Raw genomic sequence first — 19444 nt, forward strand, 5'->3', positions numbered from 1 at the left:
TGGCTGTTTTCTTACTGAGTTTCGAGAGTTCTTTATATGTTCCGGATTAAATCTTTTTATCAGTTATATGTTTTGTTGATAATTTCTACTGGTCATTGGGTTGACTTAACTTGTTTGAATCTTTTCTTTAAAAGAAAATTCCCCCTCCGAACTCTTCCAAGACTAGAAAGTGGTTTAATAAATTTAGGAATCCTAAGTGAAAAACTCCCATGGTCTGCCTGTAATTGCAGATGGGGCTTCCCCAGAAGCTCAACGCTCTCCTTGACCAGCTGCTTCTGGGTAGTAAGGCCAATAGCCTGGTTCCCTCAGAAGTTAGGAAGGAAATTTTTTCCTCTGTTCCAGCTGACCTAAAAATTAAATTGACATGAAACACATTAACAGGAGAAAAACAAAAGCTTAATAACATGTATACCTCCTCAGTATAATGGGGAGACTCAGGGAAACTGAGCAACTCCCCCGAAGGGCTGAAGCCATCACTTTAAATATCATCTTCAGTTAAAGACAAAAGAAGATGTTGGGGCTGGAGGGTCTGTTGTGGGAGGAAAAAGCAGAGTAAACAAGGGTCATGCTATTAGGCCAATTTAATTGCCTTCTGCCTTACAACCTTTTCTGGAGACTTAGAGCTCCCTCTTCCTGATACCCTTACACGTGGAGATTTCCCTTGTCAACGAAAAAGTCTCTTCAAGTAGGGTAATTTCTACTTGATTTTCAGACCTTGTTTTATATCTGAAGTTTCTTTAAAGTAATCAACTTAAAATAATCAATATGCCAAAGAGGCATATCTCGGGGGCGGCAATAATTGCTCCCCTTTAGGGGCTCTGACATTTTAGGAAGTTGTGCACGCGTGAGTGCTTGCGTGCACCTCTGACTCTCCTCCCCCTGGGGTCCTCCTCCTGCTGCAGGGAGGTACTCTTCTTCTTTCGGCTCTCGGCACCAGTGGCCAGAGCAACACGCGGTAAGTCAAGAGCTGACCCCATTAGAGCACCAGGCTGGCGGAGGGGAAGTCACCCAGGAGAACAGAGAGAATGGGGAACGCTCCGCCGAGGAAAAACAGGTGAGTCCAGACTCTCCAGAGAAAGGCAGGGGAGATGGGACAGAGCATTGCAGCCAGAAAAAGAAAAAGAAGTCCTTGGGTGAGGGGAGGGAACTGGGTAAAGAACTGAAAAAAATTAAGTTCCTACTGATGGTCATACACTAAGTTCAACTCCTTATAGAACTGGCCTTCTCCCCAGAATCAGAGTGAGCCAGCAGCTGGTGGAGAACTCCTAAAAGGCAGAAGGACTTTCTCAAGGGAGGTCAATCCAGTAAACTATGATTTCAGAAATGGAACACTTTCGGAGGGCTGGTGGGGCCCTGGGGCTGGGTGCAGGGAGGTCTCCTGAGTTCCTAATGTCTGCAGGGAGCTGAAAGACATCACCACTCTTTTAATTACTATTTTAGTTCAAAATAAATAACAAGCTTCTGCCCACAGTGAGGCCTCTTCCTGTATACATTCCCTGCAAAGGGTAAGCAAAGTTCATTAAAATCGGTCAAGAATTTGACTTTTTCTAGAACTCAGTTTCCAAATTTTAAGAGGAAATGCTAAGACAATGCCTATCTTCTAGTGTGTGTGATGCTAGCACAGTGCCTTACAGTAAGGTTCAATAATAATAAGCAATCGTTTTGGGGGACCATCATCTTCATTAACATCAAAGCAGTTATTATAAAAATTAGTACCATCCAAAACAAGAGAATCCCTGGTGAGCTGGTCTAGAGAGGATGAACTCAATGGGACAGGGAGAGGGAAGGATTTTTAAGGATTACATTCGGCATTCCAAGGCTCAGTTCCTGCCACTGGGAGCAAAGACACAGCACTCAAAATGCCACCTGCCAGGACGCCTGGGTGGCTCAGTTGGTTGGACGACTGCCTTCAGCTCAGGTCATGATCCTGGAGTCCTGGGATCGAGTCCCTCAACGAGCTCCCAGCTCCACGGGGAGTCTGCTTTTCTCTCTGACCTTCTCTTCGCTCGTGCTCTCTCTCACTGTCTCTCTCTCTCTCAAATAAATAAAATCTTAAAAAAAAAAAATGCCACCTGCCAAAAGGAGGCTTGGTGAGCCCATGGGATGTGTCCTGCCCCTCGCTGAAACCCAGTGTTTTCTAAAACTCCTCCCTGGTTCCTCACAGGCCTTGAGCCATCTGTAGCTAGGGCATGTCATCAGCTTATAAATCCTTATTCTCATATCTATGTGTGACTTCCTTAAACGTAGAGACTGTTTCTTAGTCATCTTTGAATTCCTGTTTCCTGGCATTATTTCTAACAAACAGTAGGCACTCAAAAAAGAGTTTGATGAATGATTGGAAATGTGCAGAAATCACTGTCTTGAAAAATTAAAATACAGGTATAACGTGACTGAGAAAGTCATGATTTTTATGACATTTGTAGGGGGTTTTTTCTTTTTTAGAATTTTGGTGTGCAGGTGAAGGATTAGGATATCAATACATGTTAGTTGTAGAAACATTGAAAAATACATAAAGTATAAATAAAATAAAATGGTAAATCACAGTTATAACTATTGACAACATTAGATACATTTTCCTTATTTTTTTAAGATTTTATTTATTAGAGAGAGACACAGCAAGAGAGGGAACACAAGCAGGGGGAGTGGGAGAGGGAGAGGGAGAAGCAGGCTTTCCAGCGGAGCAGGGAGCCTGATGCAGGGCTCGATCCCAGGACCCTGGGATCATGACCTGAGCCAAAGGCAGACACCCAATGGACTGAGTCACCCAGGTGCCCCAGTAATATTTAATGTTTAGTTTCTTTTTCTCTATATTCTCAAATCCCCACAAGTGAGAAAAATGGTTATCAGAAACCCAACCTGAGCAAGGAACAGATTTATTTTCTTTATCTAGTCCTTTCTTCTCCTCTTATCCCATGTTCTCTGTCTTAGTGCTGTGAAAAATGATGACTTACACGAGACAGGCCAGTACCCTTCCCCATCCCTGTGCACCATCCCAAAGACTGCACCAAGTGGCTATGCCTCTCCATTCACTGATAGTCTCGTGGTCATCATGAGCAATCCCAGCCATGTGGAAACAAATGACTTAGGACCAGTTGTGTGTGGAGGTTGTCGGAGAATGTTGGTGGACTGTTGCCATGGCAATGGAGGAACCATCAGATAAAAGGTTGCCATGTTTATTAAAGAGAAGATGTGAACAGATCTGAGAGGAACAGGTGGAAGCTGAGGTGACACACAAATGGCAGAAATGACAAAAGTTGGAAAAATTGGGAACTGAGGAAGGAAGCCCGAAAAGGAAGAACTTAGCTTATTCCTGATTATGTTGGATTTTAGGTGGCAGCAGAACACTCAAGAAATACCCTGGGCTCCAAAAAAATCAAAGCTTCAGAGGCGCCTGGGTGGCTCAGAGGGTTAAAGCCTCTGCCTTTGGCTCAGGTCATAATCCCAGAATCGTGGGATCAAGACCCACATCAGGCTCTCCTGCTCAGAAGGGAGCCTTCTTCCTCCTCTCTCTCTCTCTCTCTACCTACCTACTTGTGATCTGTATCTGTCAAATAAATAAAATCTTTTAAAAAAAAAATCAAAGCTTCAGAGAGAGGACACCCAGGTGAGAACAATTCCAACAAAACTTCTCCCAGCCTTTGCCCATTAAGAGTAAAGTCTGTCAGGTCCTAGAGTTCACATACGCCACAATGGAGCATGCTGCTTTGCCCAGCATTACAGTAAATGTGAAGACAAGACAAAAGACAAAAACACTTTGAACCTTGGGACAGGAAAGGTGCCATTTTGCTAGGAGCCTAGTGTAACCCCCAGCAACCAGAAATAAGACTGATAGTTCCTGCTATCTCTGTTCATTTAGTTCAAGTATCTTTGCGCTCCAGCTCCATCCTGACCATTCCATTTTAAACTCTATGTTTCTATTTCTGAGGTGACCACATCTCCCACATCATCATGATCATTGAAAGGTTTGTGGAGAGAGACTCTTGCAATTACCCTGATGCTGTTAAACCAAGACTTCTTCATTAATCCTTTCTGACTAGTCCCTTTGAGTGCCAGGGAGTCAGTAGACTATGGAACTAGGGTCTTAGGGTCCAAGAATTCCCAAGAGTGGCAAAGCTGGATGTTCTGTGGCCTATAGAATTATTTTCCTTTTTCCCATGGTTTCAGGAGAATCTCTTGAAAGAATATCAATTAAATTAAAAAGCAACCACTGAGCCAAAGTTTGTGTCAGGAGTTGGGGGCCCAGAGATCCCCCAACAGGGTACATGTCTACAAGGGCCCTGGACATGTATGAACGCATACAATGCAAAAGATGAAAGAGACCAGAGGGGTCATGGGCCTTATAACAAGGGAGAGACTGGGTGGACTACAGGGCCAGGAAAGCTTTGCATTAAGAGACAAGAACCTGGAATTGCTGTCACAGAGATGCATCTGGTATCCCGCAGAATGCACCCAAAACCAAAACATCCGAGTTGAATGCAAGAATACAGGGCAAAAGAATTGCATGGAACAAATAACCAGCTTAAAAACAGTTTTTGCCCGAATTTAACTTTACACGACCCTTACAACTCCATGTGGGTAAGACATGTAAGCATCCTTATTTTACGACAAAGAAACTGTGGCTCAAGTTTTTCAGAGATCCTGGTCCAATCAGTAACTCAAAATCGGCTGTCTGTTTTCATCACCTGACTCTCCTCAGAGAATCCAGTTTCTTAACACTAACGAGGTTCAGTGGTTTCCTTGTATTTCTTTAGCCACAGAAACAGAAGATAGAAACAATGGCTGAAAGTAGCATGAAGAGGAGCCATGCCTTTCACTCCTCAAACTCTGGGGGTACAGGGAGCCCCTGTAGCTATCAGAACACTCCATCATGCCAGGGTCTATGACCTCTCCTTCAGAGGTTTTTGCAAGGGAACTCCCTGGGAAGCTCGCTGGGAGGGATATTTCTGGGTGGTATTTTCACAGATGCTTTTACATAGTGTTATAGGGACATGGAGGGCTTTCACATTCAACTATGACTCAAGCTCAGAAAGATGCCTGGCATGATAGACCTCAGCTTGGATGCCTGACCGCAGAAAGATCCAGACCTTTTCTGCCTGCCACAAAAGAGATCCCAAGTCCTGTTAATTTACCTGCCCCTTGGGTCAAAGAGGCAGATATGATGACCTGAGTCAGTTAGAGTTGCTCTGTCCTTGGCTACTTGTTCATTTATCAAGGATTTATTGAAAATAGATTTACCAGACACTCTGGCACAAGCTGGTGATCTTTGCCGGAGATGAACAAGATAAGTCTATAGGGTTCCCAACTTTATGAAGCTCTAGTGTAGGGTGTGAACAAATGAATTCCATCCTACACTAGAGCAGAAAGTTCCTTCCCCCATTAGGAGTTGATAAGCAACGTCTTCACATTTCCTAAGAGTCAGTTAATGTCCTGGGAGGAAGGAGTCACTGTAGCATGATAGATGTGTCCAAGTCCTCTAGAATAAATGCCGTCTTTGGGGTTGTGGGGAGAAAAAAGGTTTTTCACAGAACCGGCAAAAGGAAGGGAGTCACCCTACTCAAGCTGTAGAAACCAGCATGGTGATTTGTGTCATCTCTCGGTTATTTCAGATGCTGGGACGGCTGCGTTGCCCAAGGGTGTTTCTGCCTTCCATGGTGAGTGAGAATTGTTTTCAAGAGTTATTTCCCCAAGTGTGGTTTCAATGTGGTATTTACTGTAAATCACCTGTAACTGCCCACTGTCTGTGGCCACAGGGGAAGCCTGTGACTCCCCAGACGCTCATCTGAGAGTCAGTCAGGGAAGTGATAATTCGAGCCTGGTGAGAAACGGGAACAATAGTCTTGATGGTGGTCCTTGAACCGGAAAGCCTCAGAAGCAAGGATGAAAGTGGCTCCAGTAGAGAGAAGGGACCGCTTCCTCACAGGGCAAGGGCCAGACTCCATGTATGGAAGCACGCATTTCTGTCCCTTGCACAGAGAACTCACAGCCGGGGTGATCATTCAAGTCATCCACCACAGTGGGAAAGCGTTGAGAGTGAAAGGCATGCTAAAAATAGCTCAGGGTCCCGAAGTGACTGGTAAGGACATTAACTAGACTCCCTAAGCCAAGCCAGACCTATGGTCATGCTGCTTGGCGCACATGTCATTGTCTCCTGAGGTGATAATGAACTTCCTTTATATCTAGACTGTGTTCCTCTGGGGGACTCATCTCTACAGAATAGTTACCCCTGTGCTCACATGGGCTGTGTTTGCTTGCTTGCTTGCTTGCTTGCTTGGAGATCAGAGATGGGGCTTGGGATTGGAATTGGAAATAACCTTGGCTCTTATGTCACATGATATAAAAGAAATTGATATTTTGTTAGAAAAAAATCCCCCCAAATAGTTACCAACGACGTCACCATTGGTTCTCCATTTATAAATCAATTCCACCTCAACCCAGAAAGGGGAGAAGGGAGGACACACACACACACACACACACACACACACACACACACACACAGGTGGAGATTTCTACCTGTCTTATCTTTCGTATTTCCTTTTATCCATCTTCGTTTTCCTTGATGCTAAAGGAGGTATAACTTTAACAAATGGAAGAGTTAAAGATAAGGTTTTAGAGTTCAGTGTCATTTTCTCGGAGAGTTTCAGAATATTGAAACCACCAATTTTCCTTCCTTTTCTTTTTTCAGGAAAAAAGGACGCATTTGTAAAGCAAAGCCAGATTCCTCAGAGGAGAGTAAGTCATTGCTTTCTCATCTTTTCTACTTTGGACAGACTTACATTTCCACACTGTCCCTTCTCTGGGTTTCCCAAGCTCCTTGGGCATCCTTCCAGTGTCATACTTACACATGAATCTGTGTCACTCGTCCAGTTGCTTTTATCTCTCTCCATGGGACTGTGAGCTCATCAAAGCAGGAACTGGCTGCTGATCTCCGTGTCCCTCCCTAACGTCTGGAGGACAGAGGAGTGAACTGGAAACAATAACTGGAAAGGTGGAGGGGCTCAGAGAGCAACGGGGAGGGGCAGGCTCTTGTGGGCAAGCTTAAGATTGGGGTTTTTGTCTTGAGAACTGCAGAAGTATTGAGGACCTTTAAACAAGGGGCCGGTATGATGCCCTTTGCATGAAAAGACGCTGTGTGGGTTGCTGTGTAGAGAACACGCTGGACTCGTGCGTGGCAAGAATGGATGCTGGAAGATCACTTAGGAGGTGAGGCAGTGGTCTCTGGAGACAGAAGAGAACTGCAGCTAGGAAGGACTTCAAGAAAGAGAGGGTGCTGAATAGCAACACATGTAAGAAAGAGAGAAAGGAAGTATAGGCGAGGACAGCCCACTGTGTTTGTAAAGAAGAAAAGGGATGGAGTTTTGCCTCTGCCTTCCTGGGTCCAAAGAGCAGAGCCTTACTTACTCACTCTGAGTCTTGCAAACTAGCTCTGTCAAGTGTGTGAGTGAATAATCCGGCCCTCCCACCCCTAACGTCACCTCCAGGAATCGGGAATCGTGGATCCCAGGAAACCCCAATCTCCATCAGAGCAAAACATGGTTGAAACAAAACCTTTAGGGATGCCTGGCTGGCTCAGTCTGTTAAGTGTCTGCCTTCAGCTCAGGTCATGATCCCAGAGTCCTGGGATGGAGCCCCACATCGGCTGCCCAGTGCGGAGTCTGCTTCTCCCTCTCCCTCTGCCTCTCTCTCCAGCTTGTACTACTATCTCTCAAAAAAAGAAAGAAAGAAACGAAAGAAAGAAAGAAAGAAACGAAAGAAAGAAAGAAAGAAAAGAAAAGAAAGAGATAGAGGAAGGAAGGAAGGAAGGAAGGAAGGAAGGAAGGAAGGAAGGAAGAAGAAGGAAGAAAGACATCTAATGGTAAACCTCACAGACGTTCCTTATAGTGATACTCAGGGACGTCATAGATGGCCATGGGAATTTATGGAGATGTGAGAATCTGGGATGTCAATCCTTGGGGAAGGTAAATCCATAATATAATAAACCAGAGGGCCTGCAGGGGCACACCCACCTCCTGTGTAGGAGGGCATCCTGGGACTTCCATATGAAAGCTTACGTTGGCTTATTGAGTTGGTGTGTTTGCGAAGGGTTAGCGAGTGTGTCCCTTTGTGTCTTTGCTGAGAGACTAGAGCCAGTTGCTTTTAAATAAACTGGCTTTTGAAAAACTGGCCTGCTTTTGTGTGTCTCTGCTATCAAATTCAGGAATGGGATTGCTCAATTTAAGAATTTCGTTCCCTTGAGCTTTTCCTGAGCACTGGCCCCCCACTCCTACCATCCCCTGTCACCTGCAGTAGACATGACAGTCCTGTCTTGCACTATGGATCCTTGGGGGTTCTTGTGTACTGCCTATGCTAGCCTGTGAGCCCCTCAAGGAGAAGAACTGTTTCTGATTTTTCTTTGCCTCCACAGTGCCTGGTACAGGGTAGATGTGCAATGAATTTTGCAGGAGGGAGGGAGGGGTGAGGGGATGGAGGGAAGTGTGGTTTCTCTTCCAAAGCCCCACCAAATGTGTCTCCCTCCACTCAGACTCTCAGCCTGCACAGCTCTGCTGTTTCTTTAGATGGTCCTGTCACTCCCCAGGGATGTGTCGCAGGTCATGATAACCTGCTCGGCTGCTGTTTGGGTCTCCGACTGCTCCTATCCTAGAGTCCAACCCTCCCCCCCCACTCCACCCTCTCTCCTCAAATCTCCCCATGACCTGAAATTGATTGTATTTTCTTTCTCCAGATAAAAGAATGTCATCTGCTCCCATGCAGGTAATGCAAACATCTCTGAGCCTTTTTCTGAGATGCCGGTGGCAATGCAGATACCCCAGATGGCAGAAGTTGGGCTCCAAGACTCCTTCAAACCTCGATATGAAAGAAGGACTTTAGATGCCAGTGCTTGTTAGCCCAGGGCCCTGTACGGGGCCTGGTGGCAGTGGCATCAGCCACCTCTGTTGTACATCTAACTGAAAGGAGCTAATATATATGGAGTCTTTTGTTAATGCTAGGAAGTGTGCTAGGAGCTTTGCCTGTAGTGGCTAATGTCACTGTTATAGCAACCCTGTCAGACTGGAACTATTATTTCTCCTGTAGTACAAATGAGAAAACCGAAAGATTAAGTGATATTCTCCCCCAAGTCAGACAGCTGACAAGAAGTCAGGGACATGATTCAAAACCAAGTCCCAGTTCCAGATCCAGACTCTCCCTCTTGTACTTTGCTTCTTTGCTTTTTATCTTCTGAGATTCCATTGCCTGGGAGCTTCTCTTGAGGGTTTCCTTTTTGAATAATGCCAAAATCTCTAGAATAAGTGGTTAAATATCATAAGAAGTCATCTTAAGGTGGCCTCAGATTATTCTCTTATATAAGAATGGGCTGCCCTCAGGACCTGAGACTTGGGAATTATATGTATGACTTGGGATCATCAGGGGTCACTCTGGAACATGGACCAGAGAGGACATGTCTGGGTAGGCTGAATACTCTGGACAGCATGAGCTCTCTGGATGTCTGGGCTAGAGGTTGGGGTAGGGGCAGTCATTTAGGAAAAACAGCCAGGGGGTGGAGGAGAGATGGTCATGGAAGACAAACTTTGGCTAGGGTTGGGTCTGTGTTGAGCCTGGAGCATATAAAGGGAATGGCACGAGGCCCACACTTGATCAGGTTCTTCTTTGACCAGCAGGACAGTGCTGACCAGAGCTCCTCGGAGGATCTCTGCTACACCCTCATTAGTCACAGCGTCCTTGGGAGAAGGCCATCAGGGATCTCTGCCGAGAGGTGCTATGAGAATGTTTCCCCTAAGACCGAGAAACCCAGGAATTACTTGAGAGAAACTGAGACTTCGTATGCACTTCTCCGGGTGCATTCCTCTCCAAGCAATTTGTCTTCCCCAGAAGATGAATATGAACTTGCCTAGTAGAATCTCCTTCCATGCCCTGCAACAGCCACATCTACCTCTGCTACCTTCAAAGGCTCAGGTTTCCTATTTATAATGAAATAGTTGGACCAGCACTTGTCTAATAGCAGTAAATAAAAACCGGGGGTGCAGGGCTCTGGTTGAGGCAGATGTAGGGTCTAGAGTCTTTTAGGCTTACCCCCACTCCACACACACAACGGCCTTTGCTACAGGGGTCTCTGCAGAATCTGATTTGCCAACCACAGGACCTCTTAGATGCAGCTCAATATTCATCATCCAAAGACCAACCATCTATCCTGAACACCACTCTTTGAGAACAGAGTGGCCATCTTTGATTCCAAATGGCTTTGGAAATGGGCTGTTTTGCTCAGTGGTGGATGGGGGGAGGGGCGGTGGGGGGATTGGGGGGTTCTTGGTGCTCTACAACTATGAGCATCACAAAGGCAGACCCTTCTCCATAAAATGTCCACATGATTGTCTCCTAGAATCACAAGGAAGCTTTATCTATTATACTAAGTGTGCCAAGAGGGGGATCCACTGGTTCCACCATGTTTGAAGGCCCAACCCCTCACTCTGAGCCTTCCAGGTGGGCACCTGTGTGTTCCTCTCACCCTGTGCCACTTTGCCATGTCCTTTGCATCATGTTCTTTGACTCGTTGACCCTCGTGGCTTTGTTGGTTATGTGAGTGGAATCAGTAAGTTCTACATCAGGTTTTTTTTAATTTTTAATATAATTTTAATCTATATTTTTTAACTTTGTATTTTTCTCTAGAAATCTTAACAAGAAAATCATAGCATTAGAGAATGGTAGAGTAGAAAGACCTGTGGAGACACTCTAATCCCACTATCCTTTTTGCTCAGAGAGAAGCAGCACAATGTACATTGCAAATTAGTGACAGAACGTTATTCGGAGCCTGATTTCCTGGCTTCCAATTCAGCACTCTTCCAACATACTACATAGAAGAGGCTCTATTCAACTGTATGGTGTATGTCTGGTTGAACTAACATGTTATGTATAAAATTTGGGGGAAAAAATGTCCACATGGGGAAAGTAACACCCCCACACCTCCACACCATACCCCTTCTCAAATGAGCCTTTCTCCATATGTTCTGATTATTTTTCCTAATTTTTTCTTCATTGTTTCTAGAATTCCATCTATCCCCTAAAACAGGGGTCAGCAAACTGTGACCCACAGGCTAAATCTGACCTACTGTCTTTCTTTGTATAAATAAAATGTTACTGGAACACAGCCAGTCTTATTCACTTACACTGCATACATGTTCATACTGACGATGGCTGCTCAGCCACAGAAGAGTTAAGTAGTTGTGACACGCACTGGAGGTCCTGCAAAGCCAAAAATATATATATATTTTTTGCCTTCTTCAGAAAAAAAAAAAAAAATTAGGCCCCCAGGCCTAAACGATGATACTTGGAGATAACGGTAACAGAAATGTGTTTGAGTATTGCAACTCTTAAGAGCTGGTACCAATAAACTGGCATGAAAATATTAAACCACAAATGATATGAATGAGACCAAGAATAATTAGCAAATTAGACTATTTCTATCCTATATTTACACCTGTGTTCTCCACTTCCTGTTTTATTTAACCCGTGGCGATTGTCTTAATTTTAAGGATGTTAAAATAGTAGAGGTTTGTTGACGAAATAGTAGATAACATTATGTGGTTAATTACTGATTTGTCCCCAAAGGCACCTAAAGTTAAATAACTGTTATTTAAAATGCACTAAATGCCAGCAAGGAGAAATGTGGTGACAAGAGGTTGGATGAGTCCACACGCGTTTGCTGAGACTTCAGGCAGTCGATGGTCTTCAGCTAAGAGCCAGTCACATCTGGGTATCTTGTCTTCTGCCAACTTCCCATTTTCAGCCATGGAACCCTGTGGAACCCTAACCTTCACCCTTGGCCAGGATTCACTTAGGGGAAAGAGTGTGGACACTAGACTCAGCCAGTGAGTGATTCCAATCCTGGCTCTATCCCTTCCTCCCTCTGTGACCTTGAGCATATAAATTGAAGGTTAGGCTTTATCACCGGCAAATGGGAGGGTGGCATCTAGTGTATGTAATTCCTTTACCGCAGACCTTGAATAAATGATATCAAGGAGCAAAGAGGAACAAACACCTTTGCAACCTGTGGAGGAAAATGTGTTGACGGGCATGATGGCCAGAGTCATCCAGCGATCTTCCAGTGAGTTAGAAATGGCACCACTGGGTTTTAGACTGGAGTTTTTCATTTGGACATTGAACCATTGCTGGAGTTGACTGGTTTAAATACTTTTAGTACAATATAAGTTATACTAGTTTGAGTCTTCTCCTGTGAAAATATTACTTGTCCCAAATAGTATATGCCTCTTTCCTGCAATGTATTAAATATAAATGCTTAGCTAGGGAAATTTGTTCTTATAATGAAAGCCAGAGAGCTGAGGGAAGGGAATGATTTTCGAGCAAGAGAGCCCTTCGGGTGTGCTCTGTCTGCATATAATGCTAATCCTGTTTTCCAAACACTTCAGGATTTTGGTGAAAGCCCTGTAACCCTCTTCACAAAAAATGCACATTCACACATACTCATACACACAGTATTTTACACAATTTCTAGTGGTCGGGGATGCCACCCATCCCTGGAAGAATTCCTGGGTTCTTTTTTTTTTTTTTTGTCTTTAAAGACTTTATTTATTTGTTTGTTTGTTTGTTTGTTTATTTAACAGAGATCACAAGTAGGCAGAGAGGCAGACAGGGGGCCGGAAGGAGCAGGCTCCTTGCTGAGCAGAGATCCAGATGTGGGGGCTCCATCCCAGGACCTTGAGATCATGATCTGAGCTGAAAGCAGAGGCTTTAACCCACTGAGCCACCCAGGCGCCCCATAATTCCTGGGTTCTTGATAAGAAATGGAGGCTGAGGATTTAAACTGCTCCCTTGGGTCATAGATACAATCAGGAAACTCCCCTCCCCCATGCGCTCCTTACACCTGTACACAGCCAGTTCAGAGGCCCACTTCATGCGGCAACGGCAGGCTTTGTGGTTTCCGTTTTACCTTCATAGTAGCATCTATAAATAATCCTTTAGCCTATGCATAAATTCCTATTCAGAACAGAAGAGAGGTACAAGAAAAGGGCAAAGCTAGGTCAGAACATTGATAACAAATTGATATCTACCATTGATAACAAATAATTTCAAATGCTGACATTTTTAGGACAACCTTGGGTGACAGGTGCTTTGAATATTCTCAGGAATGGAATGGAAGGGCATAGGCAGAACAGGGCAGAGGAGTCCCCAAGATATCACAGGAGCCTTCAGACAAAAGGAGATTCTGTTTACATGTATCTGACTCTGTCCTATTTCCAGTCAGCCTCTTGTGTTCAGAAAGCAACTGGAAAGTCCCCGGATCTGAGCGTACCTCAGTTCTGCCATCTGTTAAATGGCCCAGTGTAAGTTCTTCCCACTTTCCTACAGAGGGTGCTTTTGTAAGGCACTCGGGGGGAGCCCTGGGTGATCATTATCATCCCAGGGAGCCTTCTACAGTCTGATGATGACATCTCTTAACTCATCCCTTCCCCTCTCACCACCTGTGCTCTTTGTGGATGGAGTCAAGCCTGATCTGAACATGACCCGAGGATGCCTGCCAAAGGCCATTGACGGTATGAGTTTGCCTAGTGGGCTGGACATTGCTCTCCAAGACTGTGGAACTCTAGACTCATCGTTTCACTTCTCCAGACCTCAGTTTCCTAAGTATGAGATGAGGGGACTGCTTGTGGACACCACTGCCAGTGACACAGGGACAATGTGAAGGAGCCTTTTATAAGGCAAGGAACCATAGTGGGAGCAGGGAAGGGAAGACTTCCAGAGACTTCTCTCATATTTCTCAGTACTGATGAGACTCTGAATGGGGCAGGGATCCATGCAGAGCCCACAGAACTAAAAGGGAAAAGAGGGGTCCCTGGGTGGGCTCAGTCAGTTAAGCATCCAACTCTTGATATCAGCTCAGACCTTGATCTCAGGGTCATGAAATCAAGCTCCACATTGGGCTCCACATTGGGCTCCACACTGGGCATGGAGCCTACTTAAAAATAAAAATAAATAAATGAATGTAATTAAAATGTATTAAATGAATTTAAATGAATGTATTAAAATGTTCTAAAAGAAAGAACGTGACCTTATCCTAATCAGACACAAACAAGTGTAAAGGAAAGCAAATCTGTTTATTCCAACCCCACCACAGCTTCAGGCTCAGCTGTGTCGTCCTTCCTAGGCAAGGCCTTCTCCAATGAAAGGACACTGACCACTTTCTTCTCTGACTACCCACACCCCTACAGTCTGTCTCCAGGTTCACGCCAGGCTGTTTTTTCCTGCTGTTTCCTATCTGGTCTTCACAGAGTCTCATTGCCTAATGAGACCAGCAGCTTCTTTTCTTATTATTATCCTCCCCTTCGCCATTTTTCCTGGACTCGTTGCAAACACATCATTAAAATGATCTACAGAGCTAAGTTAAATTGAAAAGTAGAAAAGAATTGGATGCATGGACAGAATTTTCTCTAGGGATGGGAGAAGTGGCACATTCCACTATTCAGAGTGTACCCCTTCTGCCCGCATCTTACAGACTTCCAGAAAAGACCAGTGTCTCTTCTCAAATCCTTCAGTGACGTCAGAGAGAGCTGCTGAGACCTCATGATGCACCAGGCGTTATGCTCATCATGAAAACGTATGACAACCAGTAAACTCATCTCCTACAGCAGAACAGTGTAGACGTGAACACCATTTTTTTTTTCAGACACCTCAAAAGGCTTTAGGCACAAAGTTACAAAGTTCAGCGCTTCCCACACTACCAGCCAGAGTCAAACCTATGGAAAGTCTTCCATATGACTTGCAAGGGGTCAAGATAGTTGCGTTTTAGTGCTTTCCAAAGGAGAAGGGAAAAGCCCACTGTCCTGGCACTTCCTTCCAGCCCTGGCCCTTCGGACACTTGGGCCTGCCAGGAAAGTGCCCTGGAAGGAAGCAGAGGGGAGGAAGGGAAGAGAGGGGTGGGAGGGCGCTCCCTGCTCTCCCTGTAGCAGAGGAGGACCTAGTCCACTCCAGCCCCTCCAGCTCAGTCTTACTCAGAAGGGGAAACTGCCCTCTGGGAAAGGAAAAATCAGTTCCAGCACCATTCCCTGCAAGAAAATGCCAGCCCCATCACGCCGCAGAGACTCCACACCGTGAAATCAATGTGACTGTGACCATGCCCGCACAAAAAATAATTTATTGTAAATAGTTTTAAATCCCTCCCCATGAAAGTTATTCGTTACATTCTAAAAAGTACACACACACTATGATTTATATTGGACACGTAAAAAATAAAAAGGAAGACGGGAAATGCACCTATTTGGCTAGTTTGAGGAACCAGCCTCAAAATGAGACACCAGGTTACAATAAACATATCCTCTACTTAAATAAGAAAGCAAATTCACATTATCCAGAGTCCTGGTTCATAAAAAGACCAGGGTAAATCTAGCCTGAGACTCACGTTTGGACACGTCCCCATCCACGGCAGCCCTTCATACTGCCGTCCACCTACGACCCATTTAACTGAGACCCTGGGACTAAGAATCTCTTGTGACAGGACCACCACACTCTCCCCTGGAAAATTCCCAGCAAAACAATTTTCCCAGTGAAACAAGTCCTCAGTTTCTTCATGCTAGGCCATGCTATGTCTGCAGATGATCAATACAGTTGCTAACATTGTACCCCCTCCTGTTAACAAATTGCCATCAAGCCTCCAACAGGTTATTTCAAACAGAGAGCGGCTCTTCCTGTTTCAAACCCTCTTCAATAGGATACACATTCAATGCCTGAAGACACTGAGTTTTAGAAGAAGGCGAGTCACATGAGACAAGAAAAAGCCAGGTGCCAGCGTGCACATGGTTAGCAGCCTTAACAATCCTCTGATGAAGTCTAGAAACTCTTAAAGGTCAAACCATCCCCAAGGACAGCAGTGTGTCCAAAACTCAAAACACACAGGGACCCAGGTTTCCAAAGGCAGTGTTCAAGAGTCACCAGAGCAATGAGGCGATGAGAAGTAAGAAACACACACCATATTTCTGTAGCCACACGTGACCCAGTATCCAATATTGGATGATGTGCCTGAGGCTGGCTTGCTAAGACAGGCAGCTCCAGGTTATGGAATTAGACACAGAATTTTGCTGCTTTGTTGGGTAAAGTGCCTTCCTCACAGTCTTGCTCAGAGGTAGATCAAATACCACAATGGGAGTGGGAGGAGGACTTCAGTGAGAGATTGGCTCAGTTGTCCCTCACCTCCTGCCTGCCCACTCTTTCCACCAGCACGGGTCGGGGGGATCCTGCCTGAAAGGTCACCTTCGCCCTAAAGAGAAAGTGTGCACCTGTGGGTGGAGGCAACTGGCAGTGACCCTGCACTGCAAGGCCCACCCACCTTCCCCGTCACCCCCAACCAAACCGGCTTCCTGCCTTTGCCAAGACTAGACCCCGCGAGGGGAGCTCACAGAGCTGGACACAGAGCCCAGACTTCAGAAATGCAGAGTCAGGGGGAAAAAGGACGGTCTCCTCCCCTCCAGGCATTGCCAGGCCTTCTGTGGTAATTTGCAGGATCTTCTCTGGAAAACAATGTGAATTCTCTCTTCCCCAAACTCAGTGGAGCACTGCCTTCAGACACACACCAACATCCTCCCTTCATTCTGAAAAGAGAAGACAGACAAACGGAAGTCACTAATTTTTTAAAATCATGATTATTTTAAAGATTTATGCTTTCATTTTATTTCATTGGGTTTCAATATAAACTGTTCTGCAAAATTGAAATGCCTGTAAATTCCTAACAGAGTTAATTTCCTTTTCAGTCAATATATACACATACATACACACCTCTGAACATTTTTCAGAAAGCAAATAACACAATGCTCATATGTTTTGGCATAATTCATGATCAATAACATTTTGATGGGGTCTATTGGGTGCCGAGGATATTAAATATTCAGTCCTTCTTCATAATCTCACTACTAACCTCTAAATTTTCAGTTTGTTAAAACATATACAGCAGCTTCCGAGAAAGTCTGCTGAGGGAAATGGTGTGGACCTGGCCTGACTGAGGAGGAGACATCTGTGCAAGGATCTAGGGACACCACACAGACAGCCCACGCTCTACCACAGGGTCCTCGTGGTTGACATTATGGGCTGGATAATTCTGCGTAATAGAGAGCTGTCCCGTGCTTCGTACGATGTGCAGAAGCCTCCTTGCTCTTCACCCACGAGATGCTAGCATTTCACGTACACACCCAGTCTTGAGGACTACAAATGTCTCCAGATGTTGCCAAATACCCCAGGGGTGCAGTGGGGGTGCAAAACTGCCCCACTTGGAAAGTAGTGGTCCTTGGCTAAATGTTCCAAGGAGAATCTATAAACAACCCAAATGATTTTCCTTGATACCAAGTAGTCCTTTCAAGGACAGAACTCACACATGGGTTCCTCTACCAGCAGGCAGCTCATCAGTTCACCACAAAAATGTGCAAGCAAGATTCACTGTTCTCTCCACCTACAAGTTCTTCTCCTCTTTTCTCTCACACAAATCTGGTGTTTGCCTTAGTTTCTCATTTAGTCTACTAGCTGACTCCTTCCCATATGAGAACACAGCACAAAATAACAAACTCAGGTCAATATGTTTAAAATAACTCATGCTGCCATTTTAAATTTGTAAAACAGAGCTCCCCTCCTCATTCCTGGGCCTCCAAACATCCATAAGGTGAAGTAGCCCAAAAAAACAGGGGAAGAGGGAGATGACATCTAGTCCAACAATTCCCTGAACATTGAGGGCTTCGTGCTGCATGAAATTAGTCAGACAGAGGAAGACAAGTGTTGCATCATCTCACGAGAAAAAACAAACTCATAGAAAAAGAGATTGGACTGGTTGTGGGGCAGGGGGTGGGGGAGCTGGGTGAAGGTGGTCAAAAGGCAGTTATAACATAAATAAGTTCTGTGGATGTAGTGTACAACATAATGGCTGGTGTTACCATTGCTGTTTGGTACAGCTGAAAGTTGCTAAGAGTCAATCCTAAAAGTTCTCAGTATATGGAAATTTTTTTAATTTCTTAAGTCATTGCTCTTCCATTATCAACAACAGCCAAACTATGGAGAGAGTCTAAATGTCTATCGATGGATGAATGGACAAAAATGATGTGCTATATACAATGGAATATTATGCAGCCATGAAAAAGAATGCAAACTTGCCATTTGTAATGACATGGATGGAGCTAGAGGGTATTAGGCCAAGTGAAATAAGTCAGTCAGAGAGGGACAAATATCATATGATCTCACTCATATGTGGAATTTAAGGAAAAAAAAGATGAACATATGGGAAGGAGAAAAAAGAGAGGGAAGCAAACCATAAGAGACTTTTTTTTTTTTTAAGATTTTATTTATTTATTTATTTGTCAGAGAGAGAGAGAGGGAGAGAGAGCAAGCACAGGCAGACAGAATGGCAGGCAGAGGCAGAGGGAGAAGCAGGCTCCCTGCTGAGCAAGGAGCCCGATGTGGGACTCGATCCCAGGACGCTGGGATCATGACCTGAGCCGAAGGCAGCTGCTTAACCAACTGAGCCACCCAGACATCCCCCATAAGAGACTCTTAATGACAGAGAACAAACTGAGGGTTGATGGAGGGAGGTAGGGGGATGGGCTAGATGGGTGATGGGTCTTCAGGAGGGCACTTGTGATAAGCACTGGGTATTGTATGTCAGTGATGAGTCACTGATTCTACTCCTGAAACAAAGATTGACTGGTTAACTAACTAAAATTTAAATTAAAAAAAAAAAAGAATCATTATTCTTTGCAAAACTGGAATATTATCTCTGTAGAAAACTATCTGCCAGGCTCACCACTAATTGCCCAGATGACCACGGTACGGGGTAGGGGTGGTTATGGGAGGGGGAGGTTAACCCTCAGGCCCACACTGCATATGAACATGGAAGACTGGCCTAAGAACACACAGGGTCTCACTGGGCCCCTCCCAGGGGCCTCTACCTCTCCTGCCTATCCCTGCCTGAGTGTATCCCCTCCCTTGGCCTGCCTGCCTTTTCTAGGTCTCTCTTCTTCCTTCTACATTTCCCAAATGGTGACAGTGTCCTCTTCCATTTGACTGATACTCATAGACCTGAAAATACCAAATGGCTCAAATATTTCACAAGCATGTTCTAGAAATTGGACATCGGGTCATAGAAACACTCTCTCCCCCAAAGCAGAAATGTCTCAGAGGAACAGTAAAACCTCCTATTTAGCTCTCGGATACATTCATGGGGCCCGATGCCGAGTCAGGGCCTGGGCAAATGTCTCCAGGGCCATCTGCTCAAGGTCTTCTCAAAGTCTTCTTGAGCTCTCCCCGGGCTCATAGGCCACCTGCCCTTCCCAACCCCATAATCTTCTCAACTTTTTCTCACCATCCTCCTCTACCTTCCTCACCTACATTTGGAAAAAGCTGGTAACCACCGTAGGACAGAGGGGGCTCAGAAAATCAAGACCAATCACAATACAGCAGCTGCCACCAC

General features: G+C 45.0%; 2 protein-coding genes across 2 annotated transcripts in view; one reads left to right on the forward strand and one right to left on the reverse strand.

Moving 5' to 3' along the window:
• The first annotated feature begins 1025 nt into the window (after positions 1-1025).
• LOC111152018 (germinal center associated signaling and motility) lies at positions 1026-9993 on the forward strand. The gene is made up of 7 exons (XM_022510291.1): positions 1026-1054; positions 3331-3366; positions 3572-3604; positions 5607-5651; positions 6683-6729; positions 8720-8748; positions 9654-9993. Exons 1-7 carry the CDS (start codon positions 1026-1028, stop codon positions 9885-9887), a joined length of 453 nt encoding a protein of 150 aa, XP_022365999.1. The 3' UTR covers positions 9888-9993.
• A 1984-nt stretch (positions 9994-11977) lies between these two features.
• Positions 11978-19444, reverse strand: part of LOC111146385 (chromosome unknown C3orf52 homolog) — a 32689-nt gene continuing 25222 nt past the window's right edge. Inside the window, exons 7-8 of the mRNA XM_022501919.1 lie at positions 15404-15516; positions 11978-12037 (exon numbers count right to left, since the gene is read on the reverse strand). Coding sequence (XP_022357627.1) covers positions 11978-12037; positions 15404-15516 — 173 coding nt within the window. The remainder of the gene's footprint in view (positions 12038-15403; positions 15517-19444) is intronic.

This window comes from Enhydra lutris, unplaced genomic scaffold (genome assembly GCF_002288905.1).
Source record: "Enhydra lutris kenyoni isolate GAN:26980312 unplaced genomic scaffold, ASM228890v2 scaffoldscaffold2, whole genome shotgun sequence".
Taxonomy (NCBI): Eukaryota; Metazoa; Chordata; class Mammalia; order Carnivora; family Mustelidae; genus Enhydra; species Enhydra lutris.